We start from the raw sequence: 19,488 nt of genomic DNA on the forward strand, positions 1-19,488 counted from the left end.
TGTTATTGTTTACATTTTGGGGGTAATAAATATTAAACTAATGAAAATGGTGTTTCTTCTCATTCATTATTAGTCATATCAAAGGGAACTTTTACTTATTTCATTAAAATTAGGACCAAATAGGAAAAGCACTCATGTAAATAACAATATCCCTAACTTATTGTGAGTAGTGTACTTGCAGGAGTCACATACAACAGACCAAACTGTCTGTGGTTTTGAGTCCATTTATTTTGTCCAGAACTCAAGTACAGGCAGGTTTCAACTTTAGACTACTGAATGTCAAATTATTTTTGTTGTTTATATCAGAAAAAGTTATATCAGTCATCATACTTCTTTTTTTTGTGGCATTTTCATTTTAATGACAAGTCTGGCAGATGTTCCACATGAAAAAAAATCCTGTTGCCACTATGTTGCATTGCCAACATCACTGCATCTTGGGCTTCGTGCTACTCAGGTTAACTATGATTGGTTTAAAGAAATGCTTTCAAGTTAGAGCATTTTTTTCTCTCTTTAGCATAACAAAAATGGCAGTAGTCAGACCATTGTCCAGCCTTGACAGAGCTGTGGAGATAGATCTATGGGCTGTGTGGTGCCAGACCATAGAGTGCTTTAAACAGTTTTTAAAATCAACATGAAACCTAACAGACAACCAGTTGTTAACATTTAAAGTGGATGTGATGTGTTTTCTCGCTTCTGGTCCAAGAACAAACTTCTGAATCAGCTGCAAGTGATTTATACCAGTTTGAATTGACCAGATAAGTGAGCATTAAAACAGTCTAGCCATTTACTGAAAATAAAAAATCCTTTCTGCTGCTAATAATTGTGTCAAATGAGCTAATTCTCTTTTTATATTTAACTTTAAATATGTATCACATATAAACCTACTAACAAAATGTAATTAAGCATTTATCCTTTAAAAGGAGGGGCTCAAATGTTTGAGTAAATAGGGCCCACTAAGGAGGTGTACAGAGATACAGAGCTGCAGAGGACGGAGAAGGTCTGCCTCCACCAATCATTTAGGAGGTGGGGGTGAATTTAAATCCCAATGTTGGATGTAAAAACTACACATCCTGCGAAGATTAACTACAGTAGCCACAACCAAGTGGTCAAGTGTGGTTTTATAAGGTGTGTGAGCTTAGCTCGTGTCATATCTTATTTTATAAATTATGTGTATGGCCCCAAGTTTAGGATGATTGAAAAATATTTGAAGAGTTCATTTGCAAAAACAGATAACTCCATTTTTGTAGATTTTCAGAGTTGAGTTTTTTTTTTGGTCGTTTTCTTGAGATAATATCAATCAAACTTAAGTTGAGTGGATTTGACTCAGTAAAAATGACATGACAAAAATAGAGATAACTTAAGTTTGATTGATATTTTCTCAGGTAGACGATGGAAAAGCGGGTTTTCTGAAGGTTTGTGAAAATGGAGTTATCTGTTTTTGCAAATGAACTCTTCATTTGAACATTTTTTGTGAAAAGAAAGAGATTTTGATATGAAACTTACATTAAAAAAACAGAACCAATTACCCCTCTGAACACAAAGCAGTTTCTTGCCGTTTTTACTTCTGTTGTGTTTTTACTCCCTGTGAAGTCATTTTTCTCTGCAATGTAAAGTCCTGCATCTCTATGGAAGCAACACAACAGTCTAGAAACAGAGAGAACTCAAAAATATCTTTTGGGTATCAGTATTTCACAGTTACAACACCATAAATACCAAAAAAGAGAAAAACAACAGTTCAGTGTCCTAGACTGCATATTTTACCAAAAAAAAATTGTTGGTAAGGGGTGTTGTCAGCACTGGTGACTCTACGCACTGTAGATTGTTTAACTATTCATGGGTTTAATTTGTTTCCATACTTGTCTTCTGTCTGCCCTGTATAAACACAGCCTGCAGTTCAGCCCAGTACAATTGAAAACTCCCTACATTTTTGTCACATGACTGTTGGCCACAGCTGAGTCATTAATGAATTCCCGGTTGTGTGGAAGAGCACAGAATTTTTTGTATTTTACAGAATCTGTTTATTGCAAATGCTTTATTTCTGGTGAATTTTTAAACGATACATGGAAAGCTGAGTTAACGCTTAGAGAGACGTCAAGTTCATAGAGCCGCAGAAAGACGACAATCTGGCAATTCTGCCTGCAGTTTCTGCCTCTGATTAATGGTGTTGTGTGGCAGATTTTTTTTTAAAGATAACAGGCCTTTCAAGACCACTGACAGGTTATGGGATTCAGAGAGTTAAGGAAAAAAGTACAGATCAGTATAAAACCAACAACAACAAAACAACTAATAATCATACGTATTGTCAGTGTATGAGTAATTATTTCCACAATACACAAATCAGGTCTTTGATGTTGACTATGCAAGGAGTTTCTATTTGACGACAATTTTTCTCTCAGGATTTTAAAAATGCAACAAAATGAAAGCGAGAACATAGTTCTGCTGCCACTTGTCTTTACTCTTTTAAAACGCTCCCAATTCTTGTCATTACTGTGTGATGTGCTCACCATTCAGCAGTTACCACGCTCACAAAACAGAGCAGCACCTGACCACAGGCCCATTCATTTATTCCCACTGGTTTCCCATTGATGCCTCTCCTTATGACTGAGGCCCAAAGGAATCTCCACCCAGGGGACCTTTCAACAACAAACGCAGCCAGCTACGACAGCAAGCTGCTTCTCTGAATGAACAACAATGTCATTCCAGCAGTGTGTGTGTGCTCGTCGCTGTACTGTTTGTGTGTGTGTGTGTGTGTGTGTGTGTGTGTGTGTGTGTAGTCAAACACCACTGGCTAGTAGTAGCAGCAGAGTGTTCTTGTGACCAAGGCCCCTTAATGACGGTTAGGAGCTGGAAGCAGACTTAACTTCCCGGCATTAACCTGATTACTCCATATCATGCTAACTGTATTGTTTGACCCAAAGGCCAAGCAAGGCAAGACAGGCTGAAAACAAAACACTGGACTGACTGTTGTCATTGCAGAAATACGTTTATGCTTCCAGGTGCATTTCAGCAAAGGTGGGCAGGCCTCAGTTCTGACTCAATGTAGGACCAGTAAACTTAATCAATAATGCCATGTGGTAATACCTGTCCAGGGTGTCCCCTGCCTTCGCCCTAAGTCAGCTGGGATAGGCTCCAGCCCCCTGCGACCCTAGTGAGGATTAAGCGGTGTATAGATAGTGGATGGATGGATGGTAATACACCATTATAATTACAACAACTTCTGGAAATAATGATCCATTAAATATTATAAACAAGTTTCCTTTCAGTCTTGTTTGTTAATATTTGGTGTCTGCACTGAAGCATTGAGTGTTTAGTTTGGTGAATTGCCACTACTTTCAATTTAACTAGAAATATAATCGTAGTTATTGTAAATGTGAATATGGTTTTCTTTTTCAAGCCTTTTTAGTTTTATTTGTCTCCAGTGTGTGTGTGTGTGTGTGTGTGTGTGTGTGTGTGCACTCACATGAATCCTAGGTCTGCTTCCCTGCTGTTTAGCTGACTGACCAGTAAATTACAGAGCATCCCCTCACTCAGCAGTAATGGTCGGTTTCCATCTCTGTCAAAGCGACCCTATATGTTTACATCTATGTCAGCAACAGAACTGGGTGCTGTGGTTTTTGGACATTAGACTTTGTTTTGCCGTCACAATGGCAATTACTCCACAGTGGTCGGGAAATAATGGTTATGACTACAGTCTGAGCTGTGACAAGTGAGAATGTGATGCCGGGGAAAGTTCGAGCATTCGGACACAAATTTTAGCCTTTTATTGGCACGGTGGCCAGAATTGACTGTTGTTGCTCAGGGACACTTATTATTCAGCTCTGTTCCCCATGTTAAACTGGCAGAAAAACAATGTCAACCAGATGTAAGTGCATGTAGAAGAGATGCACTTGAAATATCAAAGCCCCAGCAATAGTTGTGTTACTAAAAAAAAAAAAGGCAGTAAAACATAGGCATAACCCCCCCTGTAGCACTGGTAATCTGGAAGTGCAGCTAGAGTGAACATCCTCCACAGAGGCCAGTGCTATATCTTGCAGTAATATTCAAAAATCAACAAATTCTCCTTGTGCCCAATGCTCTACCTCTCTGCCAAGTTTCATAAAAATTGCCTTGATAGTTTTTCTGTAATCTTGCAGACATACAGACAACAGACTCTGAAAGATGTACGTAGTGAGTGTGACATCACCTGCTGGTGAACATTTTAAAGCCTTAAGGTTTGAATATGGCCGTCACCATCTTAGTGTTTTGAAATCGAATCTAACAAGTGAGTGCTGGATCCGACTGAGAACTTGAGGACACTATCCACAGCGACATGGTATGTCAGAACATACCCTGCTTTATTGTCTGTTTTACGATAAATAGGGTCATAAGTTACAGAATGAACATCGTGGTATATTCATAAAGTCTGAAAAATAGGGATTAAGACATAAACTTTGTAGGAAAATGTTGACTGAGGTAGCTTATCAAGTGAGAGGAAGCATTATTTTCTCATAGACTTTTGTACAATCTGACCTCTTCTTGCAACTGAAGGAGTTTCCCCCTTCTGGCCATTAAAAATAATGCAGATTAAACCTACGTCCATCTATGAGACAGACAGACAAAAAAGAGAAAAACAACAGTTCAGTGTCCTAGACATTCCTCTACCTCGGCTATTCCTTAGATTGCTGAGATTGCCTGTGTTTCTATGTTGAGGAACATTGTGCTTATTATTCGAACTGCAAACTAGAAGAAGCAGGAAAAATATTTGTGAAACACGCAGCTCCTCTGTACTCGTTCTTGACCTTAAACATGTCTTGTTGTTCCCTGAAGTTTGTTTCAGAGAAAGAGAGGAGAGTTTCCTGGTGTCGTATTCTATGTAGCTCTGTCAAAATAATGAAGTCCGTTGGTGCTTCATGGGGCTCTTTGGGGATTCTGGTCAACCTCTGAAGCAGAAATAATACGTCTGCGAAGATTAATGTGAACATCTCTGCGGATCTATGCAGAAAATAGGGTGTCCTGAGTAACAGTTGGTCGCAGACGCTCACAGAAGAATACACACCTCCCAAATCTCAGCATTGTGTTGCTCTGCCGCATGCTCCCCAACTGATTTACTGAGTTAAAACTGAAGTAGGCAAGACTTTGGAAAAGGCAGAAATCACAGGAATTACAAAATACAGCCCTCCTCCTGCAACTTTTCCCTTTTTATCCTTCGCCCCTCCCACCAGACAAGCATAAGCATATGCATGTGCTTCATATAAACACAAAACACAAGCTTGAGCTTAATATGAACATAAATATGAAACAGAATTAGCCACAGCTGTGAGTCCATAGCTATGACTGCCAAAAGGCTAAACTGGCCTTAAAATTAAGGATAGCAACTCATTTCCTGCTTGCATGGTAAATGCACCTACACATCTATCCCACCAAATGAAATTAGCAGCTTACCTGTCCAGGAGAAGAATATCAAACTTGGAATACAATAGTTATTGGGGGAACTCCAGTTCTGCTCATCACCTATATCGACACATTTCTTTGCAGTATAGAGAGTTGTTAAAATGCAGGAATAGCAGCTTTTCCTTCAGGATTTTCCAGCATTGAATCCGGCTTGTCGCTATCCGAAGGGATCTACATGCCAATTTGCATTTCTAGAAGATCCAATAAGAATGACACCCTCTCTCCTAAAAGAGCTGTGATTAGTTAAAGTCTTACATCATGGGATACATTCTCTGAAGCCTGAAAACAGAGCTAAGAGGAGGTGCAGAAGTCTAGTGTCCTGTCAGACCACTTGAATTACAATAAATACTGAGAGGTTATTATGGATTTTTTTGCACTCGAACGTTTAAAAAAATTACTGCCTACTTCAGCTTTAACTTTCATCATGAAAGAGATTTATAGAGGATCAATATGAGCAAGAAGTGGGCAGGTTTGCTTCCGTGCTGCCTGTAGAACCATGTTCCATCCGATTTGTGTTTAAAAGAAATAGTTTTATACAGTTTGTAGATATGTCTGAGGTACAATGTTTGAACTGGTTTTACTAACATTAGCATGCTCAGATATTACCTACCTGTGCTTTCATGAGCAATCCAAGCAGATAGGCTGGTAAATGTTAAGCATCTTCAGAACTTGGGCTTTTATTCTCAATCGTGTCATCCTTGCAGGTAATTGTTTCAGCAGGATCAATAGAAATAAGTAAGATCAAATTGTGAGTAAAATCAAAAATTCCCCCCGTGGGATTAGTGTGAATGAGAACCTCTCCAGAGCAGCAGCTGTTCTGCAACTTTAAGTGACCAATTAAGGACAATTTGTTTCCTTATTTATACTAGTGTAATGAATGCCTCACCAGGCAGTTCATTAATCTGCTCTGTTATACTTGCAGAGAAAAAAAGAGACACTTATGCACACAAACATACATACAGACACACATTCCATTTATGTCTCCAGATAACACAGGCCAAGCTGCAGAATGACATTATTTTATTGCATGTGTATCCAGTCTGTTTGTGTAAATGAAGACGTTGTAAATAGCTGACATGTTACCAGAATTAGGGTAAAGTTTTTGTTAATGTCAGTGAAAAATGGGTCAAAATAACTTGGAAACTTTTTGCTTTTTTCACTGGAGGTAGATTTAGAAGAAAGACCATCCAATGGTTTCCCATCACCCTAACGTTGCACTATATTTGTCAGGGCTCAAATATTTGCCAAAATAGGGGGAGTGCAAGACAAGGAGGGGGGCAGTGATGAGTGTCCACAACAGATACTGACCCCTCATACTCCCACCCCGAGTCTCTGAGCCTTACGTGCCTATTTATAGGGGGAAATTGCGCTATGGAAAAATATGACAAAGCTGCATTCCATAAATAAGCTGGGAATGGTGGAAAAGAGCACGCGGCTTAGTCTCTGAAGGCCTGACTGGAGGTTCTCAGGCTTGGCTTTGGGTATGGATAGATGGATGGATGGATAGATACATGGATGGATTGTGGGTTTGTCCTGGTGCAGCTATCAAGAGCCGGAGTGCTTTGAATTTGGGCCTTTGTCAAACTAGAGCGAGGCCATTTAAAATATTTTTGCTTGAATTGTTGTATCCTCAGTTGAGTATTTTCCACAGAATTTACTGCTATGGTGACAGGCTGTTTGGCACACTGGTCATTACATTTTTTTAGTTGATTTATTCTTTGAAATACCTTTGATGGTTCTCGTTCCTTTGGTAACAATAATGTGCCACATATGAAATCAACCAGTACCTTGAGTGTATAATTTACCTGAGAAGCAGGACTGTTGCTGCCACTGGCGACACAGGACATGTACTGTGCGTTTCTCTCAGAATAAAGAGATTATTAAAGGTCAGCTGATACTTGACATTTTGTGAGTCGATGCCAATACCGATATTTAGAGAGTCAAAAATTCCAATATCCATTTATCAGCCAATATGTTATCTATCTATCTATCTATCTATCTATCTATCTATCTATCTATCTATCTATCTATCTATACACACACACACACACACACACACACACACACACACACATACATACACATACACACACACACACATGTCGAAAGACAAAAATAATGGGGTAATTTTTCATTAGGATTCCAGCAATGCCTTTCACAAACTACTTAGCAGCTTACCATGAAGACACCACTTGACTCAGCACCATCATCAGTATCTGTGATACTGCTACATGTTGCTGTAGACACTGATGATAGTATTGTGAACAATAAAGTTGCAGCAGCTCTGTTTGATTGATTTTGTTAGCAGTGTGGCTTTTAGAATGAAACTGATGGTCATTTGATCTCCATTTTGGTCCAGTCATGGCAGTTGGCCACCATCATTAGTGCTGATAGTGTGATCAAGTAATTGTAGTTGATGAATAATTGTTGTACAAATAGTTGTAATTACTGATTTAATTGTCTTTTTCTGTTCATTTTCATGCCTCTGTAGTTTTATATTAGTGTTATTAGTGGCTTTTTACTGTCACATTTTTGATGCAAATCCAACAAATTGAATTCTGCTTTTTCATTTGGCTTAAAACTGAAATGTTCCAATAGTGTTGCTGTAGTGTTTGATTTTGTACCACAATCCATGTCATTAATGTCAACAGATGATGCAGTCGGTCAAATAGTAGACGTTAACCTCGACAAGATAAACAGTTGTTGACATCAGCAGAGGAAGCAGTGGATAACGATGTGGAACGATGTGTGTAGCAGTTTAAACATTTCTGTTAATTTCATCCAGCTGTTTTTATACAGGCCAATGGAAATGATTCCTACGATTATGCAAAATGATAGCAGCCGGCTCAGATAATTGCAAACAGGTGATTATATGATAGTTGAACAGGCCTGACTGTCATTACCGTTTAGCGTGTCAAAATATGACACAATGTGTGGAGCTTTTTTTTTCTTTTAAATGTTATAATACGTGCATTTGACTCATTCTTTTTTTTTGGTATTAAATTTGAGAATCGTGGAATTTAAATGGTATTGGTACTGATGACAAAATTCCTGGTATTAGGATATCGCTACTCTAGTGCTAATGATGTTGGCATGCAAATTCGTATTAGCATGCTAACACTCTAAAATAATGGTAAACATGCTAAACATAGCACTTGTTTTTATTAGCGTTGTCTTCGCTGATATTAAAGCATTTGTGGGCCTAAATGCATCCCTCGTGTGACTGCATTTTTAAATCATATTGGAGGCCAAGAAGAATTAAAAGATATATAATTGAATAAACCAAACAATTAAATAAATAATCCTGCTACAATTAAATTCTTGCCAAGTGGAAGCAACTCCTCAAAACTTGAGGGAATTGTGTTTGGAAACTGTGGGACATCATACACAGTCATTTGGAAAATAAGCTCAAATAAAGCAGCTGAATCAGTTAAACGTGCAAAACAGTGACTGTAGAGTAGATCTTTTGATGTGCATATTCCACCTTGTGCAGCGAGTGTTTTCAGCAGCAGCTTAACTAGTGCTCTGTCTCCTCAGTGAGATTAAGCACTTCCTGGTACTGTACCTCTGCTGCTCTGTTGTTAAGGGAAACAAAATAATCCTTTGTGTATGTGTGTGTGCCTTTACTTTGCCCAATTACAAATGTAAACTAAAACTGCCATTTACAGGGCTAACAACATAACAACCGTTCTCAGAAATGTTTTAGAAACCAGCCATTTAATGACTAATGTGTTTTAGTTTTATATTTTGTTTGGGTTTTTTTTTTTTTTTTAACACACTTTCTTAATGGACGAAACTGAAAGTGAATTGACCCCCGGCCTTGTTGTGTGCATGCATTCGGCCTCAGCCCAGCTGGACGGCCCCAGATGTCAAGCAGCAGTGGTGGGTTATAGGACCCTAGACGACTGGTCCTTGCAAGGACACGCTCTCCCTGAGGCCCTTTGCCAAGTTCCAGGCTCCAGAGTGTCCAGAGGGTCAGCCCCCCCCCCCCCCACCCCACACACACACACCTCCAGTCCCACCTCACAAAATCCACTGCCTTAACAGCAGCTAAGGAGCTATGAATAAACAGGCTGTCATTGTCTCGCAATATATTTATGGAAGACAGAAGCTGCATTTTTTTCTGTCTCTCGTGTTTTATTTTGTCTTTGTGGGAAACTGGAAAGTATGCACTCATTCTTGTGGGACATTGCTGTGCAACTGTGTGTGTGTGTGTGTGTGTGTGTGTGTGTGTGTGTGTTTGTGTCAAACACTGTTAGACAGAAGTAGACTTTAGAGTAAATGGTACAGAGAGCATCAGCACCTCACAGATTCAAATAGAACTTTCCCACCTGCAACTACTTTCATGTTATACAAACTTTCTGCTCATCATTGTCACCTAATCAAACTGAGAGTGAGTTTTGGAGTTTTTGTGCACGGATTCCTAAACAAATGCATCACTCAAATGAATGCAATATAATTTACTGACAACAAGAAACTACACACATCCATCCATCCGTGACCACAAGTTTTCCAGCACGAGTCTCAACATAATTAACGCCTTGCAGTAATATTTCTAATACACCGTATGCTATCATCTCACATGCACTAATACCTTGCTGACATTTATATTGCGCAGCTACTAGGGGCACTCTATACATGACACTGACAAACATCCTTAATAAACGAAAGAATATTGTGAGCTGCAGAAAAGTCAAATTACAAAATGGAATTAGAGCCACGCTTGCAGCTCTCTGAAGCTCTAATACCCAGCAGTGGCTGCTCACGTACTCACAGTGACAACACTAAAGTGATCCTTAGATCGGAATTGGAACCGATCAAGGCAAAGATTAACTGATCTGTATCAGCACAAACCTAAGCCTGATAATTAGTTTACATCTGCTGTCATATATGTGCTCTAAATTTGATTTGTTTTCTTAACATATGCATCAATGTCAGTCAGTTTAATTGATGTAATAAACTCAACATACTTTCTATCTATCATATGCTTGCATTGCTAGCAAACCTGCAGACACATGATATGAGTCACTAAAGCAGCTGTTATATATGCCACTGGAGTACAGGAACAATATCCAAACTCATCTCTTTTTATTTTAATACATGCACACTGGCTGGAGGTCATTAAGCCTCACTGAAGACTTTATCATGGTGCACATTTACTAAGTTACACCCCTGCCATGCTCTTTGCCTACCTGCATGAAAGTGCCCACCTGCTCTGGCCACTACAGTATTAAAAAGTAAGAGAATCCACTCTGTGGTGCAACCAGGTCCCTCCATCCATCCATCATCTATACACCGCTTAGTCCTCACTAGGGTCGCGGGGGGCTGGAGCCTATCCCAGCTGAATCAGGGCAAAAGCAGGGGACACCCTGGACAAGTCGCCAGTATATCGCAGGGCTACACTTAGAAACAGAGATGCACGCTCACATTCACGCTTACGGACAATTTAGAATCACCAATTAACCTCATCATGTTTTTGGACTGTGGGAGGAAGCCGGAGAACCCAGAGAGAACACACGCTTTAACATGTTCACGAGAACATGTAAACTCCATGCAGAAAGATCTTGGTGTCCTCACCAGGACGCGAACCAGCGACCTTCTTTCTGCGAGGCAGTGGTGCTAACCACTGAACCACCTTGCAGCCCAGTATGAGATATCAGCAGACAGTAAATATTAAATGACTTGGATCAGATAGGGGGCTAAAAGAATAAAATAAAGAGCAGGACATCCCTATTTTTTTTAAGCAAGGACAGTAAGTTAGTTTAATGTGTTGAATTTGGTTAAATGCAGTCGCCAATTATAATACATGCTGAAAGAGACGTGAACATCTACAGAAAACTTCATACCAAGCCACCCGATGGGTGTCAAGACATTTCACTCACATTGTGGAGTTACATGAAAAGTCAAGGGATCACCGAAGTCATGGGGCTTTATTCTTTAGGAACCTTGAATCTTCACGCAATTTTGAGCTAGTTAAGTTAAGTTAAAATATTTCACCAGAAAAGTGAAGACACATACCTGTTGTTGGAGCTAGAACCAAAGTTTGTATATTTCAGCCCATGGTAGTTACAATAGTCATTAAAATTAATCATCTATTAACAATGAAAGTCTGTACACCAACTTGGTGTACAGACTCTACGTATGTAGAGGATGGGAATTTGACCTGCAGGTAGTGCTGATTAAAAAGTCAAGCGATCATCAAACAAAAAGCAGTTGACAAAAACTAAGAAGCAATTTTTATGGCATTCTGGTCAAGGTCTTTCATAGATCACAGATCAGATTTTCACTGTACAATTATCACAGCCAGAAGAAATCATGACAACAATACTCTCACTATACTAAACACATAATGCTATGAGTCAAATTAATTTTCAACTTTTTAAATTTTGTCTCTTTCTTTGTCTTTTAACATCAAATATACTGTAAAAATAAAAAATAAAAATCCTGTTTAAAAAAAGTGAAAGTTTGAAATAATTACGTTCAAAATTGTGAAATACTGTAATGCCAAAAACTGTAAAAACAGTGAAAATACCAGCAAATATCTGTGAAACAACTGTTAACAGATTCAAACTAACGTAATTTCACATGTTTAGCAAAGACAAATTACTGTTTTTAAAATTACAGATTTCTAATCTGGACATTATGTACAGTTTTGGCCTTTTGTTTGTTTTTGGTTTTTTTTAAGTCAGCATGTACATTAATACTTTTTTTTGTGAATTTAGTAAATATTAAGTCCCTGATATATATATATATATTTTCTCCCAAATAATGACAAATATCTATGAAATATTGATATATTTTTTTACTTGGTTAAACACAGTAAAAAAATTAAGTAATTTGTTGCAAAACAACAACTTACCATTTGTAAAAATACAGACTTTTGATGTGAATGTTATTGACAGTTTTAACATGTAAATGCATACTTTGATTTGACTTGTTATTAACTGTGATTTAACAAAGAAAAGTACAATATTCAAAAAAAATTCTGGTAAAACTGCAAAAAAAAGTATCATTTTCACTGCGTATATAGGTACTACGACTGGACTACTTTCCTACTTACAATTGTATCATATGTGTATTACTAATACAATATTTCTTAATAATACAATTTCTTTTTTTTTTTTTTAATTTTCCTATTTCTATTATTCGTGCAAATTCCTACGGCGACACCAACAGCCAAAACCAAATTCCTTGTATGTTGTGTACGTACTTGGCCATTAAAGCTGATTCTGATTCTGATTCTGATATCAACATTAATTTTTAAAAATATGACCATCAATACTGGTGTGGGACCCTGTATCCATTCATTAGTTGTTGAGAATTTCTCTCTGGAACAAAGTGGCCCACTAACTCACGCTTCCTTCCTTCCCTGGAATCATGTCGACCAAATATTCACCCAGAACATCTCCCCTGTGAAATATGTAGCCAAGTGACTTCCATGTTAAACATGCAGAATAGTATAAAGGAAACATTGGGTGTGTGATTTTCCTTTGACCTCTGTTCCATGGATTTTGTGAAACTTCTGTCTCTTTACATTGCAGCCCGTGGGACAGACTCTAAAATAAACACTATTAAACTTTGCATAAACATGCTTCTCTCTGTCTTTTCTACTCACTAGCTTCCCATTTACTTTTATCCGGTGTGTGTCATTCTTATTTTAAACCAACGAGCTATGCTGCCTCTGCTGACGCTCCTCCAGTGGGGGTCATCTCTAATAGTTAACCCCGATCATCTCCTCGCTGTGGACAAACATCCTGATGGGATTAGTTTAACTTGTCAAACAAGTGACTTGTGCTGTTACATTCGCGGGTTTAGTGTGTGTGATTGTGTGCACATGGCTGCCTCGAGAGCAGAGCTGATTGTGTTTGATCTCAGAGTCGTCCTCCACGGCTTTATCAGCTGGCTTACATAAAGGTCAGAGGTCAGGCCTAGATTTGTGTCAAGAGAAGTGAGGTTGAGTTGACTCGTGTTCCCATTGGTCGTTCCTGGTCCTGTGATAAAATTTAACCAGTTCTTTCCATATACAGCAGAGGGAAACGATAACAGGAGTAGTTATACAATATATTAAATCACTCCTGTGATAAAAGTGAACCAGTTCTTTCCATATACAGCAGTGGGGAACAATAACAGGAGTAGTTTTACAATATATTAAATCACATTTCTCGCAAAGGACCCCTGTCTGAATCATTGCAGCTTTTGTTGAATTTCTGTTCTGTGTGTTGGATTACATTCCTTCAAAATATTCAGTGGGTTTAAAGGAGTATTCACATTTATATGTATGTAGGAAATCTCTGCTGAATATCATTTTTTTAAAAATTTATATATATTTTTCTTTTGGAAATGAAATAAGCATTGGGCTTAGATATGTTGTTAAAAACTCTTAGCTTATTGAGCATGTAATTTATCGTTAATGTCAACCCGAGATGAATAAACAAGCTTTTTCCACAGGATTCAACCATATCTCACAGTCACCACTCGATTATTATCATATCAACTTTGTTTAATAGTCATAAAAAGTTGGTTTATAGGAGGGTGATCATAACCTTAATTAATTCAGGTTGTGATATTCAGTATGTGTAGTTATGTATTAGAACCCTGATAATATGTATATATAAAAGGAGATAGATTTAGAAAATATCATTCAGTCAAGCTGATAATTCAGAAATTGTATTTATTTTTTTCTTTTACAGATTTGGGAAAATTTCGACCACTCTCATATTAGAACATTAAATATGAAGCTGCAGCCTGCAGCCAGCAACAGAAAGTCTATCTTTGTAATTTTACGACAAACCAATGTTATCGGTTTTATTCCCTTTAAACAGAGACAGGATGTCTGTTTCCCCTTGTTTTCAGACTTTATGCTAAAGCAAAGCTAACCTGCTGCTAATATTTACTGTACAGACACAACATCATCAGAATCAGAATGTTTCCCAAAATACCAAACTATTCATTTAAGTAACAAACAATAGTGCCACTTGATACACAGAGAAAAAACAAAACAAAACAAGGTTGATTCCTGCTGTAACATCTTAAATTATCCAGCTTCTTATATTTGCTTATTTTCATGTTTGGTTCATTTCAGTTCATCCTTTAAAGTGACGTAACGGCTGACATTTTTGCCTAGAAACCTACATTTGATGACCTGTGTGCATGAACCCGACAGGAGTGGAGTGGATGTGGTGAAGGAGTGAAGTGAGCGTCGATCAGTTCGGCTGCGCTGCGCTCTGCTTGCCTCTCCATTTGCTTCCCCTCCCCGGCCAGTTAAGAGTAACTGCGTGCTCAAGGACTTCTGAGGCCTGGTTGCTTTACCCACGAGGCTCCATTTGTGTTTGCCCTAGTTAAACCCAGCCCCTCAGTGATAAAGCAATATGCTGACGTCCTAATGGAAAGACGTAGACTCTTCTCTTCCTTGACACTCGGACAAACAAGATTATGTGCGCCGCCTGCCATTTGCAGACTCTTTGTATTAGTGGATTTCTCTGTTTACATTATTAATACCTCTCTTTGGGGATCAGCCTGCTAGGTGTAACCTGAGTGTATTTCTTAAAAGCATCAATTCTTCATCGCAACATTCTCACGTTCAGCCTCTCAGCCTCTGTCCGCAGCACGTCGGCGCGCTGTCGTAGTGCTGCGAGGGAGCTGCAGTGCAATAAAACACTCCCGGTGATCAGCCCACAAGTCCTTTCAATCTCTGCACCAAAGCGGCCGGCGTTCGCTGAAGCAGCATCGGAGCGCAGACTCGGTGATGTACCTGCGTTCTCCGAAAATAAAACCCACACATGCTTGAGCACCCGCGCGCCCGTGACACACGTGCATGCACACGCACACACATCGGCACACTGACGTCCTCCATTATTTACACCCAGGTGTATCTGCATGCAAACGGCCCATTCTGAGACAATCTGATCACACAGCGGAGGTTCGCCCGGTCTGTTCCTTTGCTCGGTGAGAATATCGCCGGGGCGGAATGGAAACTTCATTTTGCAGGGGCTAATATTAGCCTGGGCCTCTGGAAAATTCCTTTTAAATGATCACAAGCTGAGAAAAGGCAAAGAATTTGTTTAGTGTTTTGCCTGACAGTCTTCACTGCATACACGGCAGTTTGTTTCTTTTTTTTTTTTTTTTCAGATGGTACAGCACACAGGAGGGTCCTGGGAACACAGATGTGGAGGCAAGGAGGGCCAAAGGGGCTCATATGATGAAATTTAGGACTCTTCGACTGTCAGCCCCATCAGTCTCTTTGACTGGATGACTTTTTCCTGGCACTGTTAACACTTGAACTACCATGTTGTACATCCCTGGTCCTTTAAGAAGAGTTCACATCACTTTGTGTCACCTATCTTCTGTGTGATGCTGTTGTACTTACTGCAGTGTCATTGCACTGAAGTTATCTGACATTTATTGTTCCTATTTCACAGCAAAAAAAAACTATTATGTATGAAGCATTTGTCCATGATTCATGTCAGATAGGTATGTTAGAGATAAGAAGAGCCATGTGTCTCTGCCTGTTTGTCCCTTTGCTCACTGCCTGACCTACATTTAATTGTCTTTATGTTTATATGACCCTAACTTTATAACCTGTGTGTGTGTTCTGCTAGGAAAATCCCACCTGGCCATAGTTCAGAGGGTGAACAACGAGGGCGAGGGAGACCCTTTCTACGAGGTTCTGGGTATCGTCACCCTGGAGGACGTCATCGAAGAAATCATCAAGTCCGAGATCCTGGACGAGACTGACCTGTACAGTAGGTTCCCCTCTCGAAGGTTACGTTCTTTAGACTTTAACAATGAATTAAATGAGGTCATATAATGTAAAACTCGTAGCAACACACTCCCTAAGAATTATAAGCCTGCTTGAGGATTTTAATGTCTTTCAGTCCGATTGTTTTGGTTTTATGGCTTCAAACTCTGCTTTCATCAGCATCGCTTCCACATGTAACCACCAGTTTTCTGTAAAAACACACAAACCACACACAATCTGAAATTCTTCAAATAGCAGGCAGACAAATGTAATGACAAGCTGGCAATCACAGTGGAGCATTTAGCGAATTTAGGGACGCACAATGGTATCGTCTGTATCAGCTTTAAACTGAAACATTGACAGATAGATAACGCCTGTCACTCTAAAAGTTTGCAGGTTTATTTGAAAATGTTGCATAAGTAAAATATGGCATGTTTTACGTGTAAGTTTAATTAGTTTTCTTATTCTGCAAGTTCTGTAATTTTATGTCTGCAGCTGCCAGTGGAACATCCCCATTAGAGAAGAGATGATATGATGTAAATTCCACTGCAGGAGACACTTGATGTTTTCTGCAATTAGATGAAAAAATATGTGCATATATCATTACAGACATCTGCAGTCTGACAAAATGAGCCAAATAATATTGGCATAGGTGCAAATATTATGGATTCTTAAACAAATTAATATGAGTGTTGCTTCATTTCTGCAGGCAGTGTAACCAAGCAAAACAATATATTATATATGGCAACACTACATTGACTTATTCTAGGACGAAAAAGCTATTAAATCAGCTTTGTATGTCTGTAAATCCACTACTATCTCCCTTTGTTGCTCCAGTTTGGTTTCTACCAGCTCTAGACAAAAACCTCTGGTTCTTTACATGTTCACCAGCTCGTTGCTACCTTTGTCTGTCTACCGTTTGCTACAGCGTGGTTACTCCAGGGTGCAGTTAGTTTTTATAATGTTGTTGCTGAAGAGCTGCCTGCACTGCCAAAGCAGTAAAACAGGCAGCCAGAAAACCTGAATATTTAGCTAAAAAGCTCCACAGAGCTGCGGTGGCACTTCTCTGTAAAATAATCTTGTGTGAGGATGTCTTAATTGGTGTTTGTTTGTCAACTGAAGTGTTTTGAGCATATTACTCTTGATGAGGAACTTTTTTTTTTTACTCTTCATTTCTATGAGGAGTTAAAGATGCTTTACTTTTTTTCTTGTTTATACTGGGCACCAAATCCTGTAACATAGAACTTTTTTTTTCACATCTTTCACCCAGGGAGAAATAATTTAAAGTCAGAACTTGTATCACCTCCAACTTTTTCATGTATCACACCAAACTGTGAGTGGCCTTTCCTTGTTACACCTCCAGTGGTATCAGTCAGGGCCTACTGAGTACGTGCCAGTCTGTTTGTTGCCCTAATACATATGGTTTTCAGTAATGCTGAGAATGTGGTGAGAATGTGGTAACAATGTAGCCCCCTATAGCTCTTCTTTAGTTCTGAGAAAGACGCCACTGCTACGTTTCCGGAAAAAGTAATAAGGTTTGGGTAACTCCAGTTTAGTCACCCTGTGACCCGGGACGACTGGCTCGGTGTCTACGGAGTGACCTTTTCCTGTTGCAGAAAAAGTTTTGCATCTTACGCCCGACTTTTTTCATTTTCTCTCCTCAGCTGACAACAAGACGAAGAAGAAAATCACCCATCGGGAAAGGAAGCAGGATTTCTCGGCCTTCAAGCCTACTGACAATGAAATGAAGGTTAAAATATCACCTCAGCTTCTGCTGGCTACCCTGCGTTTCCTAGCAACAGGCAAGTGGGCTGCGTTGCTGCTTGACTTCCCCCAGTGTGCCCTCAGCCCCTCACTGTGGGGAAAGTGTGTGTGTGTGTGTGTGTGTGTGTGTGTGTGTTTGTGAGCTGTTTGTGTGTACATGTGCCCGCACGGGCTTTGAGTTTTGGGCAAGTGGGTGTAGAGAGGAGGAGGAGGAGGAGCGAGTATGTGTGTAGAATGAGTATCTGTTGTGTATGTGTGTGAGGGAATGAGTTGTGTGAGGACTCACAACAAGCGTGTTGGTATGCATGTGTGTGTGTGTGTGTGTGTGTGAAGAGGTGGAAGGCCTCTCGTGAGCGCAGCACGGGATGTCTGCAGACTGCACGTAGATACCAAAAACGTGAGCGTTTATTTGCCTGCATGTCATGCACTGAAGGTTACATGTCGAGATCTTAACTCACAGCTTTAAAAACACCACCCTGTTTGCTTACACTCGTTCCTTAATGACATCACGTCCAGCATTGTTGGCCTATGATTGCAGTTCTCACAAGTCGACATACTTGTGTACTTACTAGTGTAAAATGTGAAGTATTTCACCCACTTTCCCTTGGGAAATGGATTTCAGAACAGGCAGCAGAATATCCAAGTACTACTACAGCAGCAGCAGCAGCAGCAGCAGCAGCAGCAGCGGTGGTTCACGATGCCTCATAGCAGTTGGATTTGCTTTAGAACTTTGACCTAGCAGCTAAGCATTGATTAAGTTCCTCTAAAGGCTATTAGCGAGTTTAGTTCCTGGTGGTGGAGCCAGCAGCCAGCTGACACATATCATCGCCGCTGAGTTGAAGGAGCTGATTGGCCCAATAGGAGGCTGAGGCAGACCAGTCACGATCAGGATACTTTGTTTAAAATTTTGAAAGAACTTTCTGGTTTGCTCACATGCAGTAGCAGTTTATAAAATACTGACAGCAGCACCAGGCTGGTAGTGTGTTAGATTTCTGTCATCTTTTAAAAAACAAAACACGCAAGTTTTTCTGTTGTTTTCATACCAAAGACATCGATCCTTAAAATGGTCACAATATATACCTTTGTGTTTTATCATTTGACACTAAAACAGCTGAACACTGTGCATTTGTCAGGGACTATTTTCAGAAATCATTTTGATATATTTGTGAGAGCTGACAGCAGCAGGACAGTGTCAGTCTAAAAATAAACTGTACTAAGGGTTTTGTTTCCCTTGATGAATCTATCGACTATTTTAAATAAATCAGTAGTTAATTTTTTTTCCCAGAAAATCAAATCCATTATTCCATTTAAGTTGATTTTGTTTTTGAATTTTGAGCTTTATGAAAGTGTTTAGCTGCTACAGGGACAAGAGACGTTGCAAAGCTCTCACTACTAATGAATTGACAACCGTTATGGTGGTTTTTGCCTTTTTCCACTGGTGCAACATCTAGAGTAGCTCGTTTGCATTAACTCTTCAGTTTTTCATGCATTGTGTTCTTATGTTCAAACTCCACACAGTTTTTGTTCTGTGATAAATTGAATGATTCCCTCACATT

General features: G+C 39.4%; 1 protein-coding gene across 1 annotated transcript in view; it reads left to right on the plus strand.

Annotated features, from left to right (window-relative positions):
• The window catches only part of cnnm2b (cyclin and CBS domain divalent metal cation transport mediator 2b), a gene marked incomplete at its 3' end in the record, with an annotated part of 38,704 nt that extends 20,734 nt beyond the window's left edge, over window positions 1-17,970 (plus strand). Inside the window, exons 3-4 of the mRNA XM_008288934.1 lie at window positions 16,029-16,172; window positions 17,833-17,970. Coding sequence (XP_008287156.1) covers window positions 16,029-16,172; window positions 17,833-17,970 — 282 coding nt within the window. The remainder of the gene's footprint in view (window positions 1-16,028; window positions 16,173-17,832) is intronic.
• Between the last annotated feature and the right edge of the window lie 1,518 nt (window positions 17,971-19,488).

The sequence above is a fragment of the Stegastes partitus genome, unplaced genomic scaffold, assembly GCF_000690725.1.
Source record: "Stegastes partitus isolate 25-593 unplaced genomic scaffold, Stegastes_partitus-1.0.2 Scaffold581, whole genome shotgun sequence".
NCBI lineage: Eukaryota > Metazoa > Chordata > Actinopteri > Pomacentridae > Stegastes > Stegastes partitus.